This window comes from Thamnophis sirtalis, unplaced genomic scaffold (genome assembly GCF_051295495.1).
Source record: "Thamnophis sirtalis isolate CommonGarterSnake01/CBP01778 unplaced genomic scaffold, rThaSir2_p1.2 scaffold_6, whole genome shotgun sequence".
Taxonomy (NCBI): Eukaryota; Metazoa; Chordata; class Lepidosauria; order Squamata; family Natricidae; genus Thamnophis; species Thamnophis sirtalis.
In genome coordinates, this window is record NW_028261386.1 from 7,562,071 (window position 1) to 7,577,244 (window position 15,174).

The 15,174-nt window shown below is 42.9% G+C and overlaps 2 protein-coding genes across 4 annotated transcripts in view; one reads left to right on the top strand and one right to left on the bottom strand.

The window, feature by feature from the left end:
- Positions 1–262: 262 nt before the first annotated feature.
- On the bottom strand, positions 263–11,800 carry IFT20 (intraflagellar transport 20). 2 transcript variants are annotated; one of them, XM_087717177.1, is made up of 5 exons: positions 11,591–11,800; positions 5,949–6,144; positions 4,352–4,437; positions 3,121–3,224; positions 263–736 (listed from the first exon to the last, which is right to left on the bottom strand). In XM_087717177.1, exons 2-5 carry the CDS (start codon positions 6,073–6,075, stop codon positions 655–657), a joined length of 399 nt encoding a protein of 132 aa, XP_087573303.1. In that variant the 5' UTR covers positions 6,076–6,144; positions 11,591–11,800; the 3' UTR covers positions 263–654. The 2 variants fall into 2 exon arrangements, with proteins under 2 accessions (XP_087573303.1, XP_087573302.1); XM_087717176.1 differs by lacking the exon at positions 11,591–11,800 and adding an exon at positions 7,170–7,325.
- Positions 11,801–11,915: 115 nt separating this feature from the next.
- TNFAIP1 (TNF alpha induced protein 1) overlaps positions 11,916–15,174 on the top strand; it is a 28,051-nt gene continuing 24,792 nt past the window's right edge. Inside the window, exon 1 of one of the 2 annotated variants that reach the window (XM_087717173.1) lies at positions 11,916–12,111. The gene's annotated coding sequence lies outside the window, so the exon portion shown is untranslated. The remainder of the gene's footprint in view (positions 12,112–15,174) is intronic. The other variant, XM_087717174.1, reaches the window with a different exon arrangement.

Consider the following 15,174-nt stretch of genomic DNA (forward strand, 5'->3'; position numbering starts at 1 on the left):
TACCACATGGAGGTCTCCTGGTGGTTCCCCATCCAATCATCAATCAAGGTCTGCAGGCTATTTCAGCTGACTGCCAGCTGCAGTTCAGCAGTTTGAATCCCACCAGGCTCACGGTTGACTCAGCCTTCCATCCTTCCGAGGTGGGTCAAATGAGGACCCAGATTGTTGGGGGCAAGAGGCTGGCTCTGTAAACCGCTTAGAGGGGGCTAGGGTGAAGTGGTATATAAGTCTAAGTGCTGTTGCTATTTCAAAAGATACTTAATTGTTCCTCGAAAGCATTTTATTTTCTTAAAAAGTGGGGAAGATGCACAAACCCAGTGAGAAATACTGTTGAGTGATGTAAACTCTCATTATAAACAGCTGCTAAAAAAAAAAGAGAAGACTTAAATACAAGAATTGCTCCTTCCTTCTCATCCTTTGGAAGCACATCCAATCACAAACATCTTCCCAGGGAACCTGCCAATCGTGTTATTTTCGTTATCCCCAACCCCAGGGCAGGTTGCTTGGGGACAATGAAAACTCTTCGGATTGGAGAGGAGATCTTGGAAGGTGTGTCCTCAGTCGATGCTTTCACAGCCGGTCTGAATTGCCTGCTTTGGAACAACAGGAATGGGTCAAGTTCTCTTGGTCTGCTGGTTGCCATCAGTTCTTGGTCTACTTCTGGAAGATAAACTGGTCGATGAATTCATTTTGGTCTGCTTCTATTTTGCACAGTGTTTGATACTCTACTCGGTACCTGAGGAACAAGGAAAGCAAAGAATGAGCTGGCAGGGCTGAAGACAGCTTGAAGGGTGAAGAATTGGGGGAGATTTTTCAGCTGGGAACAAGAGCCATGCCAGGAACAAGAGCTGGTGGCTTTCACGTCTTTGCATTCTTGAGTTATTCATCAGAATAATTTAGGGAGTAAAAAAACCCTCCCAGCATTCTTTTGCATTTTTCGGCAGCTGTTTTATGACAACCGGCTCCAAGAACATAGAGAAAACCCCTCCCTGATGGATGCTGGGGATGGCCAATCAGGCTGGCTCTGGGCAGATGAGGGCGGGAGGAATAAAAGTGTTCTGGGAGTGTTTGGAAGCCCATGCAATTAATTGGCCCTTTGGAAAAACTCAGTGGTATTTGGCATATTTAAGCGCTTTAGAAAACCTCCAGAGATAACCGTGACGCCAATAGAAAAGAATATATGTAGTCAGGGTTGAACTATGGGATCCTCGGTGCACTCTGTTTATATATCGTACCTTGTCCGGCCACCGTAGATGGGGGTATGATTTTCTCCTTGTCAGTTTTTTGATTATGGTATTGTTTCCTGCTTATTTGTCTGGTGTTAATCCCTATATCAGGGATTAACTAGCATTAGCAAATAGTTAATTAAATAGCATTAGCAAATAGCATCCAAAAGTAAATCAGAGTCCAAGGCAAAGTATTGCCCAAAGTTCCAATTTATTAAGAGAGCCACGTTGGCACATCTGGGAAATCCCGAATCTGAAAGCTTCCCGGTTTTCCCCACCCAGTTGAAAGTTCAAGATCTTGCCCCCACACCCACAAGTCCATCACATGGTCCAATCTCCCACTGCCCGGCTGGCAGTTCCACCCATCCAGTTCTGGTCAGGTGCAGAAGTGCAAAGACAAAGGATGACCTTGGCTTACTAGAAAGAATTTTGTTATGGCTACATAGCATTTCGCTCCGTACAACCCCCCCTCCCATTTTCCCACAATGGAAAATGCATAGTAGAATAATAGAAAGTGTGGCAGGCCAAAGATCCAAAAGAAAATATCGCTGGAGGCCTGACACCCTACTTATCTAGATGTTGGTTGCTGGAGCAGATGTAGTCTAGTCTTTTAGTTTCCTTCTTAGGTATTTTTTTGACTGGTGTGTAAATGTGGTTTATCTCTATGTGTCTATTGACGGCCGAACAGGTAGCAAACCCCACACTCATTCACACTGAGGATGTTGGGTTGTTTGCAAACAAGACAGCACCAAGGATTCCATAATGCTTAGCCTTGGGGAGGATAGTTTTCCTCCTCAAATGTTAAATAATCTGTTCCTCCCAAAATGCAAGTACTCCTGCACTGTCCTATCTGGCAAGCAAAATGTACACAGGGGGAGGATCAAGAGTCAAGATGGCAATGAACCCAGGGAAACAAACCCTTTCCCCTGTTTACGCAATGCATGTGAAAGAGGGGAACCGGTGCTATCACGATAATGTGATTAAGCAGGCCACTTTCTCTAACCTGGGGCCCTAACAGGTTAGGACAGCATCTGGCAGAATTCCCAATGTTGTGGTTGAAACTGAGAAAGGCAGCCCAAGGGAAGGCTTTAAAACATAGCCTCATCTTCTCTTTTATTAATCTTTCCCATCAAAGCTAATTACATTCTGAGCCACGGTGACACAGTGGTTAGAGTGCAGTACTGCAGGGCTACTTCTGCTGACTGCCGGCTGCCTGCAATTTGGCAGTTCCAATCTCACCAGGCTCGAGGTTGACTCAGCCTCCCAACCATCCGAGGTGGGTAAAAGGCGGACCCAGATTCTTGGGGGCAAGAAGCTGACTCTGTAAACAGCTTAGAGAGGGCTATAAAAGCACTGTAAAGCAGTATATAAGTCTAAGGGGTATTGCTATCCTCCTTGGGATTACTCGGAAGCAAACTCCACTCAGCGAAGGCAGACCGTTTATCCCTTGCAGAAATATCTTGTGACTCACCCCACCCCAATTTTTAAAAAAGTATTTTTTTAAGTAGAGGAGAATTTAGGACAAGGGTTTATCAACCTCAGCGACTTTAAGAAGAGTGGACTTCCACTCCCAGAATTCCTCAGACAAGGTTGAGAAACATTAATATAGGATAACAAATCTCATCAGACAGCACTAAATGAGGGGAGCAAGGCTGCCAAAATCTTGCATGATTTCAGATTTTGTGTGTGTGGTGTGGTGTGGTGTGGTGTGGTGTGTGTGTGTGTGTGTGTGTGTGTGTGTGTGTGTGTGTAGAGAGAGAAGGAAAATAATATTCTTCCCTGATATAAGGCTCAGATGCTTTAAGGACAGGAGACATACTGGGGCTCCAGTTGTGGCCAGGAAACATAGGATGAGCTCAGCATGTATTTGGAAATTCCTTTGTCTATTCCTAACCTTTCCAACTGCGTCTTCTTCTCGGCGATCAATGCTTGGAGTTGTTGCTGTTGGGCCTCTCTTTGCTTTGCTATGGACTTCAGTAAGTTACGGGCCCCGATTGCCTGCAAAAGAAGACGACTTTATTTATTTTTTCAAAGGTGTTTTTTTTTTTTTGCAATCCTTCTAAATGGAGCCAAAATGGTTAGGAGAGCTCCACCTCTAAAGAAACCTGTTGGTAAGCATCGATGTATAGCAGTGGTGGGTTTCAAAATTTTTTTGGAACCTCTTCTGTAGGTGTGGCCTGCTTTCCGGGTCCACTGGTGGAACCTCTTCTAACCGGTTCGGTAGATTTGACGAACCGGTTCTACCGAACAGGTGCGAACTGGTAGGAACCCACCTGTGATGTATAGCATAGACCTGCTTTAAATAAGCCGAGCAGAAAGAGTTGATATTCTCCCATGCCCGCATGACAAAATGACAGTATCTCTCTAGGCCAGTGATAGCAAACCTTTTTCTAAAGGTGTGCCAAAACTGTGCGCGTGCGTACTATTGCGCTTGCGCATGTGCCCACCCACATGCGCATGTGCAAGTGACCCCCCCACCGCGCATGTGGGGGGGATTTTTGCCCTCCCCGGGCTCCCTCCCCAGGCTCCAGGAAAGCTTCCAGAGCCTGGGGAGGATGAAAAACAGGCCCAGCAGGCCAAAGGGAAGTTCGTTCCCAAATTTCCAGTTGGGCAGTTGGGCCTGTTTTTCACCCTTTCTAGGCTCTGGAGGCTTTCCTGAAGCCTGGGGAGGGTGAAAACAGCCTCCCCCAGCCCTCCGGAAAGCTGAAAATCAGCTGGCCGGTGCACGCATGCATGCCGGAGCTGAGGGCTACCGAGGGCTGCTGTGCCAGCAAATATGGCTCCGCGTGCCACAGGAGATTTTACAGTGCCATCAGTTCATCATCATGGCTCTAAGCTGATCTTCTGATTTACAACCTGTCAGGTTCTCTTTTTAATTGTTTCCCCCCCCCCCCATATTATTTTTTTAAAATTAGCCAAAGCAGAGATCCTGTTGAGTGCAGAGATATTTAGAGAAAATGACTACTCATAGATCAGAAACGCTTTGACCCAAAACATTAACACCTCTTTTCTACTCAAAGGCATAAATACTTTTTTTTTTGAGGGGGGGCGGGGAGGGAAGAATGAGGGAGATTGTCCTTCAAATTAGCCTCCTTGGGAAATATTCCTTTATAATGCTCCTTTACCTTGATCTTCTCATTTTCTGTGGCTTTTGCAAGCTGATCTACCAGTTCAATCAGGTTGCCCACTATTTTTTTAAATTCGGCAATTTCTGCAAAAAGGAAGAAAGCAGTAAAAGAAAATGTTTACATCCAATATCATCAGACAAAGGACCGTAGAGTTAATATGGCAATTTCTATTATAATTTTTTTAGAGCGCTAGGTCACAATTCTGCATTTGGAATCATTCAAGTGCCTCTGACCATTTGCCATCCACTCAAACAAGGACTTTTAGAAATACATAAATCTTCACCAATGCCCACAGAAACGGATATATTCTCCTGCATACAGCCCTACCAGAGGTGGTATTCAGCCAGTTCTGACCGGTTCTGGCGAACTGGTAACGGAAATTTTGAGTAGTTTGGAGAACCGGCAAATACCACCCTTGGCTGGCTCCGCCCCCATCTATTCCCTGTCTCCCGAGTCCCAGCTGATTGGCTGGGTCTTCTTCTGTTGCTCTATGGGAAAGCCGGTTAGTGGGGGTGGGAAAGGAATGGAGATTTTAGAGTATCCTTCCCCTGCCACACACCCCCAAGCCATGCCACGCCCACAGATCCAGTAGTAAAAAAATTTAAATCCCACCACTGACCTACACATCCAAACACATAATAGACAGATGTCTCAAACAGCTTATCTAAGAGGAAACTACCGTATTTTCTGGAATATAAGACACACCATTTTCCCCCCTAAAAGAGGGTGGAAATCTTGGTGCGTCTTATAAACTGAATATAGCCATTTTTGGCCTCCCGACGCCCCACCCCCACCTCCCATTTTTGCAAAAAATGGGCCATTTTCCCCCAAAACAGAGGCGTTTTTGCCTTTCCCCAGCCCCCAGGAGCACTCTGCAGGCTTCAGCAGGGTTAGGGGAAGGCAAAAACGCCTGTTTTTGCGAAAGACGGCCCAGTTTTCACAAAAACGGGGGCGTTTTTGCCTTCTCCCAGCCCTGCTGAAGCCTGCAGAGTGCTCCTGAGGGTCGGGAAGGACAAAAACTTTTTTTTCTTACTTACCTCTTCGAAATCTGGGTGCGTCTTATACACCGGTGTGTCTTATAGTCCAAACAAATACGGTAACTTGATTTTGGAGATCAAGATTTAAGATAATTCTCATTTTTGCAGAGCTAACCAGCCACAAGAATTTGAGCCCCTATCCCTGACCATAGGAAAAAAAAACATCCATTTCCCACATAGGGAGAGGCATCTCTGATGGGCAGGCTGCTAGGAATGTCAGGAGCAAGAGGTGAAAGAGAGCAAGGACCCGGTAGAATTTGATGGGACCATATTTGGCCACAGTTCCAAACCCAGCTAGCCATGACATTCTCGGGTCCCAGAAGCCTTTGTCTCTGTCCAAGTCTAAATGAGTCATTTCTGCATGAAAAGCTGGATCAGCCAGAGAGAATACCAAAACATAGAGCCAGTTATGGCATCTTCCAGATGAGCTAAGTTACAAGTCACCCCACAACCATCCCTTGTTAACCCCGTCGGTGTGAACCAGGCCTTCACAACATCATCCTGGCTCTGCTGTATGGAGGGGCAGCTCTCTCTGCCAATCATCCAAGAAGACTTACTGTCTACAAACAGTCTGCATTCCTCTTTCAGCTCTGTGGTTTGTTGGGCCACCTCTGGATCCAAAACCCTCAATTTGTTCAGCTCGTCAAAGTGGAGGCCTGCCTCTCCTAGGATGTCTTTTGCCATTATAAGTTCTTTTCAAGTGGCTGGAGAAACATCAAGACCCAGTTCCAGAGAGCAGGAAAGAGCAGTCCTCTGAAAACCAAGACATTGAGGATATTTTAGGAGGTTCTTCCATATTTTGTAGAACTAAAATAAGAAACCTTTCCTGGGAATAAAGAAACAGGCAATACCTCCAATTTTAATCCCATTTTTAAAATTGGCGTTTGTAATATTTACTAATGTAGATGATTATTCTTTTCCAACCTTGCAAATGGCATTTTTTTCTGGGTGTCCTCAATACATCTGGCCACAAGCTCTAGGATAGGTCTCCTGCGTGAGCAGGGGGTTGGACTACATGACCTCCAAGGTCCCTTCCAACTCAGCTAAGGTTACTGTTTGCAGAATAAATGTGTTTAAGGACTGCAGCTTGATCTGTGAGGGTTGTCATCCTACAGGCACATTTACTTGGCAATGAACAGACTAATGTTGTCAGCTGTCACCTTATGCTTTTAAGATGCAGCAGATCCGACAGATGTTCACTGCTGAGAAAACCACAAACTGGATCAGTAAAGGAATATATTGCGAAACAGTTTTTTTCTGTACTTCAATCCCCTTTTTTTTGGTAGGATTGGGCCAAGGGGATGCCCCAAATTGGTAAATTTTAAAATCTTTAATTATCCTGATGAAGGGGGATTGCTATTCCCTTGGGGGGGGGGGTCTACAGTGTTTCACTATTCATGCCCCCAAACTTTTCATAAACTGGAGAAGACAATATAAAGAACTCTTAAAAATGAGGTTCCCTTCATCCCAACACAGAGATGGGGGAGAAACGGGGCTCTAATTCAGGAAACAGCAGTGTTTACAGCCCCCCCACCATCACTTGGTGTCCTCCAGATGTGGGAGCCTTTGACTCCCAGAATTCCTAGCCAATTACAGGCAATACAATTCTTTGTTTCCAGGAGCCACCCGACGTCATTCTCTACCATCGCTCCCTTGCAGCTGACATGTAATGGCTGCTCCTGAATCTGGAGGCTCCATTCTAGGAAATACAAGTAAGCAGCCTCCTCCTCCTCTTCTTCTTTCCCACTCTACCGCCCCTTGAACCCCACCCTACTTACCCGCAGGGTCCCTAAAAGCTCCCCCGGTGTCCCAAGCTCGCCGCAGCCTTCAGCTGCCACGGCGACAGAAGAAACAACAGCAGCAGCAGCCGCCGCCTCTGCCCCGCCCACGCAGCTTATCCCATGCGCTCGTGGGGGGAAGGGGGGGGAGCGCCGGCTTCGCTTGGCATTCTGGGAAGCGTAGTTCGGTGGGAAGAATCCAAAGTTTAGGAAGTGGAGGGGGGAGGGGTCTCAAGGAAGGCACGAGGCAGATGATGCCGGAGAAGGAGTTTCGATCTATGACCGCAAAGATCCTATGCAGGACTCACTTGCTTGTTTATTTATTCAGTATCTACCGCCTCCCATCTCAGCCAAGTGACTCTGGGTGGTTAGCAGTTATAGTAAGAATAACACAGTTGGAAGGGACCTTGGAAGTCTTCTAGTCCAACCCCCTATGTCTTTTTATGTAGACTGAGATCATATGCACCAAAGACAAATTCCTTGTGTGTCCAATCACACTTGGCCAATAAAGAATTCTATCTATCTATCACCTATCTATCTATCTATCTATCTATCTATCTATCTATCTATCTATCTATCTATCTATCTATCTATCTATCATCTATCTATCTATCTATCTATCTATCATCTATCTATCATCTATCTGTCTATCATCTATCTATCTATCAATATCAATCTATCTATCAATCTATCATCTATCTATCTATCAATCAATCAATCTATCTATCTAACATCTATCTATCTATCTATTTATCTATCATCTATCTATCTATCTATCTATCTATCTATCTATCTATCTATCTATCTATCTATATCATCTATCTATCAATCTATCCTATCTATCTATCTATCATCTATCAATCTATCATCGATCTATCTATCAATCAATCTATCTATCTAACATCTATCTATCTATCTATCTATCTATCTATCTATCTATCTATCTATATCATCCATCTATCAATCTATCATCTATCTATCTATCATCTATCAATCTATCATCTATCTATCATCTATCTAACATCTATCTATCTATCTATCTATCTATCTATCTATCTATCTATCTATCTATCATCTATCTATCATCTATCTATCTATCTATCTATCTATCTATCTATCTATCTATCATCTATCTAACATCTATCTATCTATCTAACATCTATCTATCATCTATCTATCTATCATCTATCTATCTATCATCTATCTATCTATCATCTATCTATCTATCTATCAATATCATCTATCTATCTATCTATCAATCTATCAATCTATCATCTATCTATCAATCAATCAATCTATCTATCTATCTAACATCTATCTATCATCTATCTATCATCTATCTATCTATCTATCAATATCATCTATCTATCTATCAATCTATCATCTACCTATCTATCTATCTATCAATCAATATATCATCTATCAATCTATCATCTATCTATCTATCAATCTATCATCTATCTATCTATCATCTATCTATCTAACATCTATCTATCATCTATCTATCTATCTATCTATCTATCTATCTACCTATCAATATCATCTATCTATCTATCTATCTATCTATCTATCTATCTATCTATCAATCTATCATCTATCTATCTATCTATCTATCATCTATCTATCATCTATCTATCTATCTACCTATCAATATCATCTATCTATCTATCTATCTATCTATCTATCTATCTATCTATCTATCTATCTATCTATCTATCAATCTATCATCTATCTATCTATCAATCTATCATCTATCAATCTATCATCTATCTATCAATCAATCTATCTATCTATATCTATCATCTATCTAACATCTATCTATCATCCATCTATCTATCTATCTATCATCTATCTATCTATCTATCTATCTATCTATCTATCTATCATCTATCTATCATCTATCTGTCTATCATCTATCTATCTATCAATATCATCTATCTATCTATCTATCTATCTATCTATCAATCTATCATCTATCTATCTATCTATATCTATCTATCTATCTATCTATCATCTATCTATCTAACATCTATCTATCATCTATCAATCTATCATCTATCTATCTATCTATCTATCTATCTATCTATCTATCAATCTATCATCTATCTATCTATCTATCTATCATCTATCTATCTATCATCTATCTATCTACCTATCAATATCATCTATCTATCTATCTATCTATCTATCTATCTATCTATCTATCTATCTATCTATCTATCTATCATCTATCTATCTATCAATCTATCATCTATCAATCTATCATCTATCTATCAATCAATCAATCTATCTATATCTATCATCTATCTAACATCTATCTATCATCCATCTATCTATCTATCATCTATCTATCTATCTATCATCTATCTATCATCTATCTGTCTATCATCTATCTATCTATCAATATCATCTATCTATCTATCTATCTATCTATCTATCTATCTATCTATCTATCTATCTATCTATCTATCTATCAATCTATCATCTATCTATCTATCTATCTATCATCTATCTATCTAACATCTATCTATCATCTATCAATCTATCATCTATCTATCTATCTATCTATCTATCTATCTATCTATCATCTATCAATCTATCATCTATCTATCTATCTATCTATCTATATCTATCTATCATCTATCTATCTAACATCTATCTATCATCTATATCTATCTATCATCTATCTATCTATCTATCATCTATCTATCATCTATCTGTCTATCATCTATCTATCTATCTATCAATATCATCTATCTATCTATCAATCTATCATCTATCTATCTATCAATCAATCTATCTATCTATCTAACATCTATCTATCTATCTATCTATCATCTATCATCTATCTATCTATCTACCTATCTATCTATCTATATCATCTATCAATCTATCATCTATCAATCAATCAATCTATCTATCTAACATCTATCTATCTATCTATCTATCTATCTATCTATCTATCTATCTATCTATCTATCATCTATCTATCTATATCATCCATCTATCAATCTATCATCTATCTATCTATCTATCTATCTATCTATCTATCATCTATCAATCTATCATCTATCTATCTATCTATCTATCTATCTATCTATCTATCTATCTATCATCTATCTATCTAACATCTATCTATCTATCTATCTATCTATCTATCTATCATCTATCTATCTATCTATCTATCTATATCATCTATCAATCTATCATCTATCTATCTATCTATCTATCTATCTATCTATCTATCATCTATCTATCTATCTATCTATCATCTATCTATCTATCTATCTATCTATCTATCTATCTATCTATCTATCTATCTATCTCTATCCATCCATCCATTCATTCAAGCAGGAGACACTATACCATTTTAGACAATTGGCTCTTCAGTCTCTTCTTTAAAAAACCTCCGGTGATGAAACACCTACAACGTCTGGAGCCCAGCTCTTCCACTGATTAATTGTCCTCACTGTCAAGAAGTTTCTCCTTAATTCCAGGTTGCTTCTCTCCTTGCTTAGTTTCCACCAATTCTTTCTTGTCCTGCCCTCTAGTGCTTTGGAAGATAAATTGCCCCCCTTTTCCTAGTAGCAGCCGGGAGTTGTAGTTCTAAGACTGGGAAACAGTTAAAGCAGAGCAACAGAAGCATCCAAAAAATGAATACAGCAGCCAAAAGAGTCCCAAGGGAGTGAGCGGCATACAAATGTCAATAAACTCAAACTCAAACTAGCGAACCAACTAATGTAAAGCCAAGAAACGGGGCTCTTAACATATACAGGTGCCCTGTAAGCATGGGTGCCAGTCCCATCAATAGAGCCCTATCTCAAGCCACATCACAATGAGAGGAAAACATGCTTATCTGAAACCACAGCTGAATTCACACAACACAAATGACCTGATCCACTGAAAACCTACCAGTAGCAGCTGTTAACTGCACAACACGATTAAACTGGTTTGTAATTTTTGTAGCTTAACATGGTGTGTAAACCGAATTTTGTTTCCTGACCGTGTTGAGTTAATCCAAAAAGGGTTTAATTCAATCAGTCGTTTAAACCTGTCAACTAGAGTTTTGGACAACAAGTCAAGAATATAAGGCTGGAGTCCTAACTGGTATTTTCTTAAACCAGGAAGAAGCCCCAATCAATCCAGGGTAACTCAATTTTGAGTAGCTAAACAAGGTCACGAGTTAAAAAAAAAAAAAAACGTTTTTTTTCCCAGATTAGAAAAAGTAGAATAGAATAAAATAGAATAGCTTTATTGGCCAAGTGTGATTGGACACACAAGGAATTTGTCTTTGGTGCAGATATATTTGTCAAGAATCATAAGGTACAACACTTAATGATAGTCATAGGGTACACATAAGCAATCAGGAAACAATATCAATATAAATCGTAAGGATACAAGCAATAAAGTTGAAATCTTACACATGACTATCTCGATCAGCCTAAGAAAAGGATTGCCATATATTCTCCAGATGTGTGGACTGGTAATGACAGGAGTCGAAATTCAACAGATACGGACTGTTAACGATTTCTATTAATGAGTAAAACGTCTTTGCCATGATTGCCTGCCAGAAAGCGCTCGATAGCTCCGGCTTCGGCACGCATGCCTGCCTGCCTGCCTGCCTGGATTGGCGAGAGACAGAGCCCTGGCTTGTCGGGAGATGTAGTTCCCGGTGGCCTTCGACAGCGTATATCGGGGAATGGACGCCGGCGCGCAGGGCGTGCCGGGAGTTGTAGGCTGAGTTCTCGCAATTGGGAAGCCTGTTGCTGCAACCCCAACTTGGAGCTTCTCTCTTTGGCCGGGATTGAGAAGCTGAAGGCGCGGCGAGTCGCTCGGAGTCGGTTGAGGTCAGTTCCGCTCCTTTGCCTGGCCCAACGCTCGGGGGTCCCGCGGAGACATTGGTGGCCTAGTGTGGGAGCAGCGCGGGGCGGCTCGGAAGCAGGTAAAAGAAAAGAACCAGCGGCTGGCAGGGCGAATCCGGGGTGGGAGGGCCCGCGTTTGGGGCAGAGACCGGGGAAGTGAAATTGATTCTGTATTTGGGGGCGAGAGGTTTGAGATAAAGCGAGGTGGGCGGGAGTAAGGGCAGCCGGGGTGAAAGAGTTTCCTTTCCTTTTTTATTTACAGTGTTTGTATAATTTATAGCCCCTTCCCAACCTCTCTTAGCGGCGGTAGATAGGAGTCCGTTGCAGGGGGTTTGAAACAGGCTGGAGGTGGGGAAACGCTATACCTGTTGAAGGATAGCCCGCAGTTCAAACCCAGGAGATGGTCATGGTAGGGCCACTTGGTGGTCATCTAGTCCAACCCCGCTCAAACAAGAGACTCTACACCATTTCTGACAAATGGCAGTCCTGTCTCTTCTTGAAAGTCTCAAGTGATGAAGCCCCCACAACTTCCGAAGGCAACTTCTGTTCTATTGGTTGATTGTTCTCCCTGTCAGAAAGTTCCTCCTTATTTCTAGGTTGAATCTCTCCTTGGTCAGTTTCCATCTGTTATTCCTTGTCTGGCCTTCAGGTGCCTTGGAAAATAGCTTGACCCCCTCCTCTCTGGGGCAGCCCCTCAAATATTGGAAGTGTTATCATGTCTCCCCTGGTCCTTGTCCTCTCTAGACTAGTCATGCCCAGTGTCTGTACCCGTTCTTCATATGTTTTAGCCTCCCCTCCCCTCATCATCTTTGTTTTTTCTGCTCTGCACTCTTTCCAGAGTCTCAACATCTTTTTATAGTGTGGTGACCAAAACTGCATGCAGTACTCTAGGTGTGGTCTTACTAGGGCTTTATAGAGTGGTGTTGGTACCTCCCTTGATCTTGATTGTATCCCTCTGTTAATGCAACTTAGGACTGCATTGGCTTTTTTGGCTGCCGCTGCACACTGCTGGCTCATACATTGAGTATATTAAATCTTAAAATGAGATTAAATGAAACCTAGGGATTCTCTCCTAGTCATAACTATCCTACCTGTGGTACACAGCCCCCAACATGCATTCAGAAGCAAGTGTGCTCCTTCGCTTGAAAACAGTTGGGCACACCCTTCCGTAAATATAGCCAGGATAGCAATAGACCTTAAGCTTATGTACCACTTTACGGTGCATTACATCCCTTTCTAAGCGGTTTTTACAGAGTCAGCATATTGCACCCATCAATTTTGGATCCTCATTTTACCCACCTCAGAAGAATGGAAGGCTGAGTCAACCTTGAGCCCGGTGGGATTTGAACTGGCAAATTGCAGTAAGCCGGCAGCCAGCAGAATTAGCCTGCAGTACTACACTCCAACCAATGCGCCACTGTGGCTCATGGGTGGTGTAGTAGTTAAGCATTGGATCAGAACTGGAGGAGACTTGGGTTGAAGTCCAAACGCAACCCTGGAAGCGAGGGGGTGGTGGTAACTCAGCCAGTTGTATCTGGCAGGGTTGAGGGAACTTTTGGGGGATTATAGGAAGGGAGCCTCCTGAAGGCTCCGGAAGGTGAAAAATGGACCTACGGGCAAACCGGAAGTTCATTCTCAAACTTCCGGTTTGCCCATAGGGCTATTTTTCGTGACCCGACAAATGCGCGCACGACAAAAGCTCACCAACAAAACCGCGGTGCTAAAACCGCGACGTCATCAATGTTCCGACAACAGCGCGTCGACAACAGTAAGGGTTAGGGTTAGGGTTACAGTCAGGTTTAGGGTTAGGGTTAGGGTTAGAGCGCACTTCTGTCGGTGCATTGTTGTCGGCGCGCTTCAGCGCTCATTCGTTGACGTGGTTTAGAACTCGCGGTTTTGTCACCGCGGTTTCATTGGGCGCGCTTTTGTCGGTGAACCGCTATTTTTCATGCTTCAGGGATGCCTCGGGGGGGGGGGGCTGTTTTCGCCCTTCCCAGCCTCCTAGAAAGCCTCCGGAGACTGGGGAGCTAGCGAAAAATGGGTCCATCGCTTGCCAAAAGCAGGTGGGGGAGGGCAGGGGTCAAACACGCATGTGTGTGGGGGGGGGGCACGTGCATAGCATTATGGGTGTGGGTACCCCCGCAAACAACCCCTCTGCACTCCCCGCGCTTTTGGCATGCGATGGGAAAAAGTTTAACCCTCACTGCCCTATACTATTTCAGACAAATTCTTATCTGAATAGGTAAGATTAGTACGTGAATTTTGAAAAAAAATGTGGCCGAATTTTAGCAGCGTGATCTGCAAGAGCAGCAGAGCTAGCGAACTGGGAGCATAAACTTCAGCATGGTACCCATCTGCCACGGTGGTACAGTTTGTTAGAGTGCAGTACTGCAGGCTCGTCTGCTGCCTGCCGGCTGCCTGCAGTTTGGCAGTTCAAATCTCACCAGGCTCAAGGTTGCCTCAGCCTTCCACCCTTCCAAGGTGGGTAAAATGAGGATGGGCTGACTCTGTAAACTGCTTAGTAAGGGGTGTAAAGCACTATAGAAGTCTTAAGTGTGATTGCTGTTGCTATCTGTTCCATATGGGGGCCACAGGAGAAGACAGCTACTTTTGTGGCATATCTAGACTTGCAACCTAGAACTGCCCAGAATGCTTAGCCATGATATATGTTAAAGGCTGGAGCATTGGATTTAGATGGGTGAGAGCCAGGTTCAAGTTTACCCAAAGGGGCTCAGCCAAAGAAATTATTTGAATGTCCTGGGCTCTGCTTCTCTCGCTCAGCTGTCCTGCAGCAAGACAACAGGATCTCATCTGTTGCCAGATGAAAAATGTAATAAAACATTAATTCTCTTCCTGGCTGCTCTTCCTGCCCCGTTGAAGCCAAGCTTGGAGTTGCAAAATTGCAAAATTAGATTATTATTTTTTCCCCACCAGAGGCTTGAAGCAGGATTTTCCATGGGAAGGAAAGGGCCCCATTGGATAAATGAGTGTTTCACTCTGAAAATGGCCCTGAGAAAGACTGAGTGCGTTGTGATATCTGGTAGAGAGGCGGTTCTTTTGTGAGCTGAGAGACAGAAGAAAGAAAGACTCCTTTGCTACCTTTTTAGAATTCTGTCTTACAAGGTAGTCCTCATTTAGCGACT

Coding starts and splice junctions, on each gene's coding strand:
- IFT20 (XM_087717177.1), bottom strand. CDS start 6,075: ATGGCAAAAGACATCCTAGGAGAGGCAGGCCTCCACTTTGACGAGCTG. Junction 4,438..5,948: donor ATGCAGACTGTTTGTAGACA/GTAAGTCTTCTT, acceptor TCCTTTTTGCAG/AAATTGCCGAATTTAAAAAA. Junction 737..3,120: donor AAGAAGACGCAGTTGGAAAG/GTTAGGAATAGA, acceptor CTTGTTCCTCAG/GTACCGAGTAGAGTATCAAA.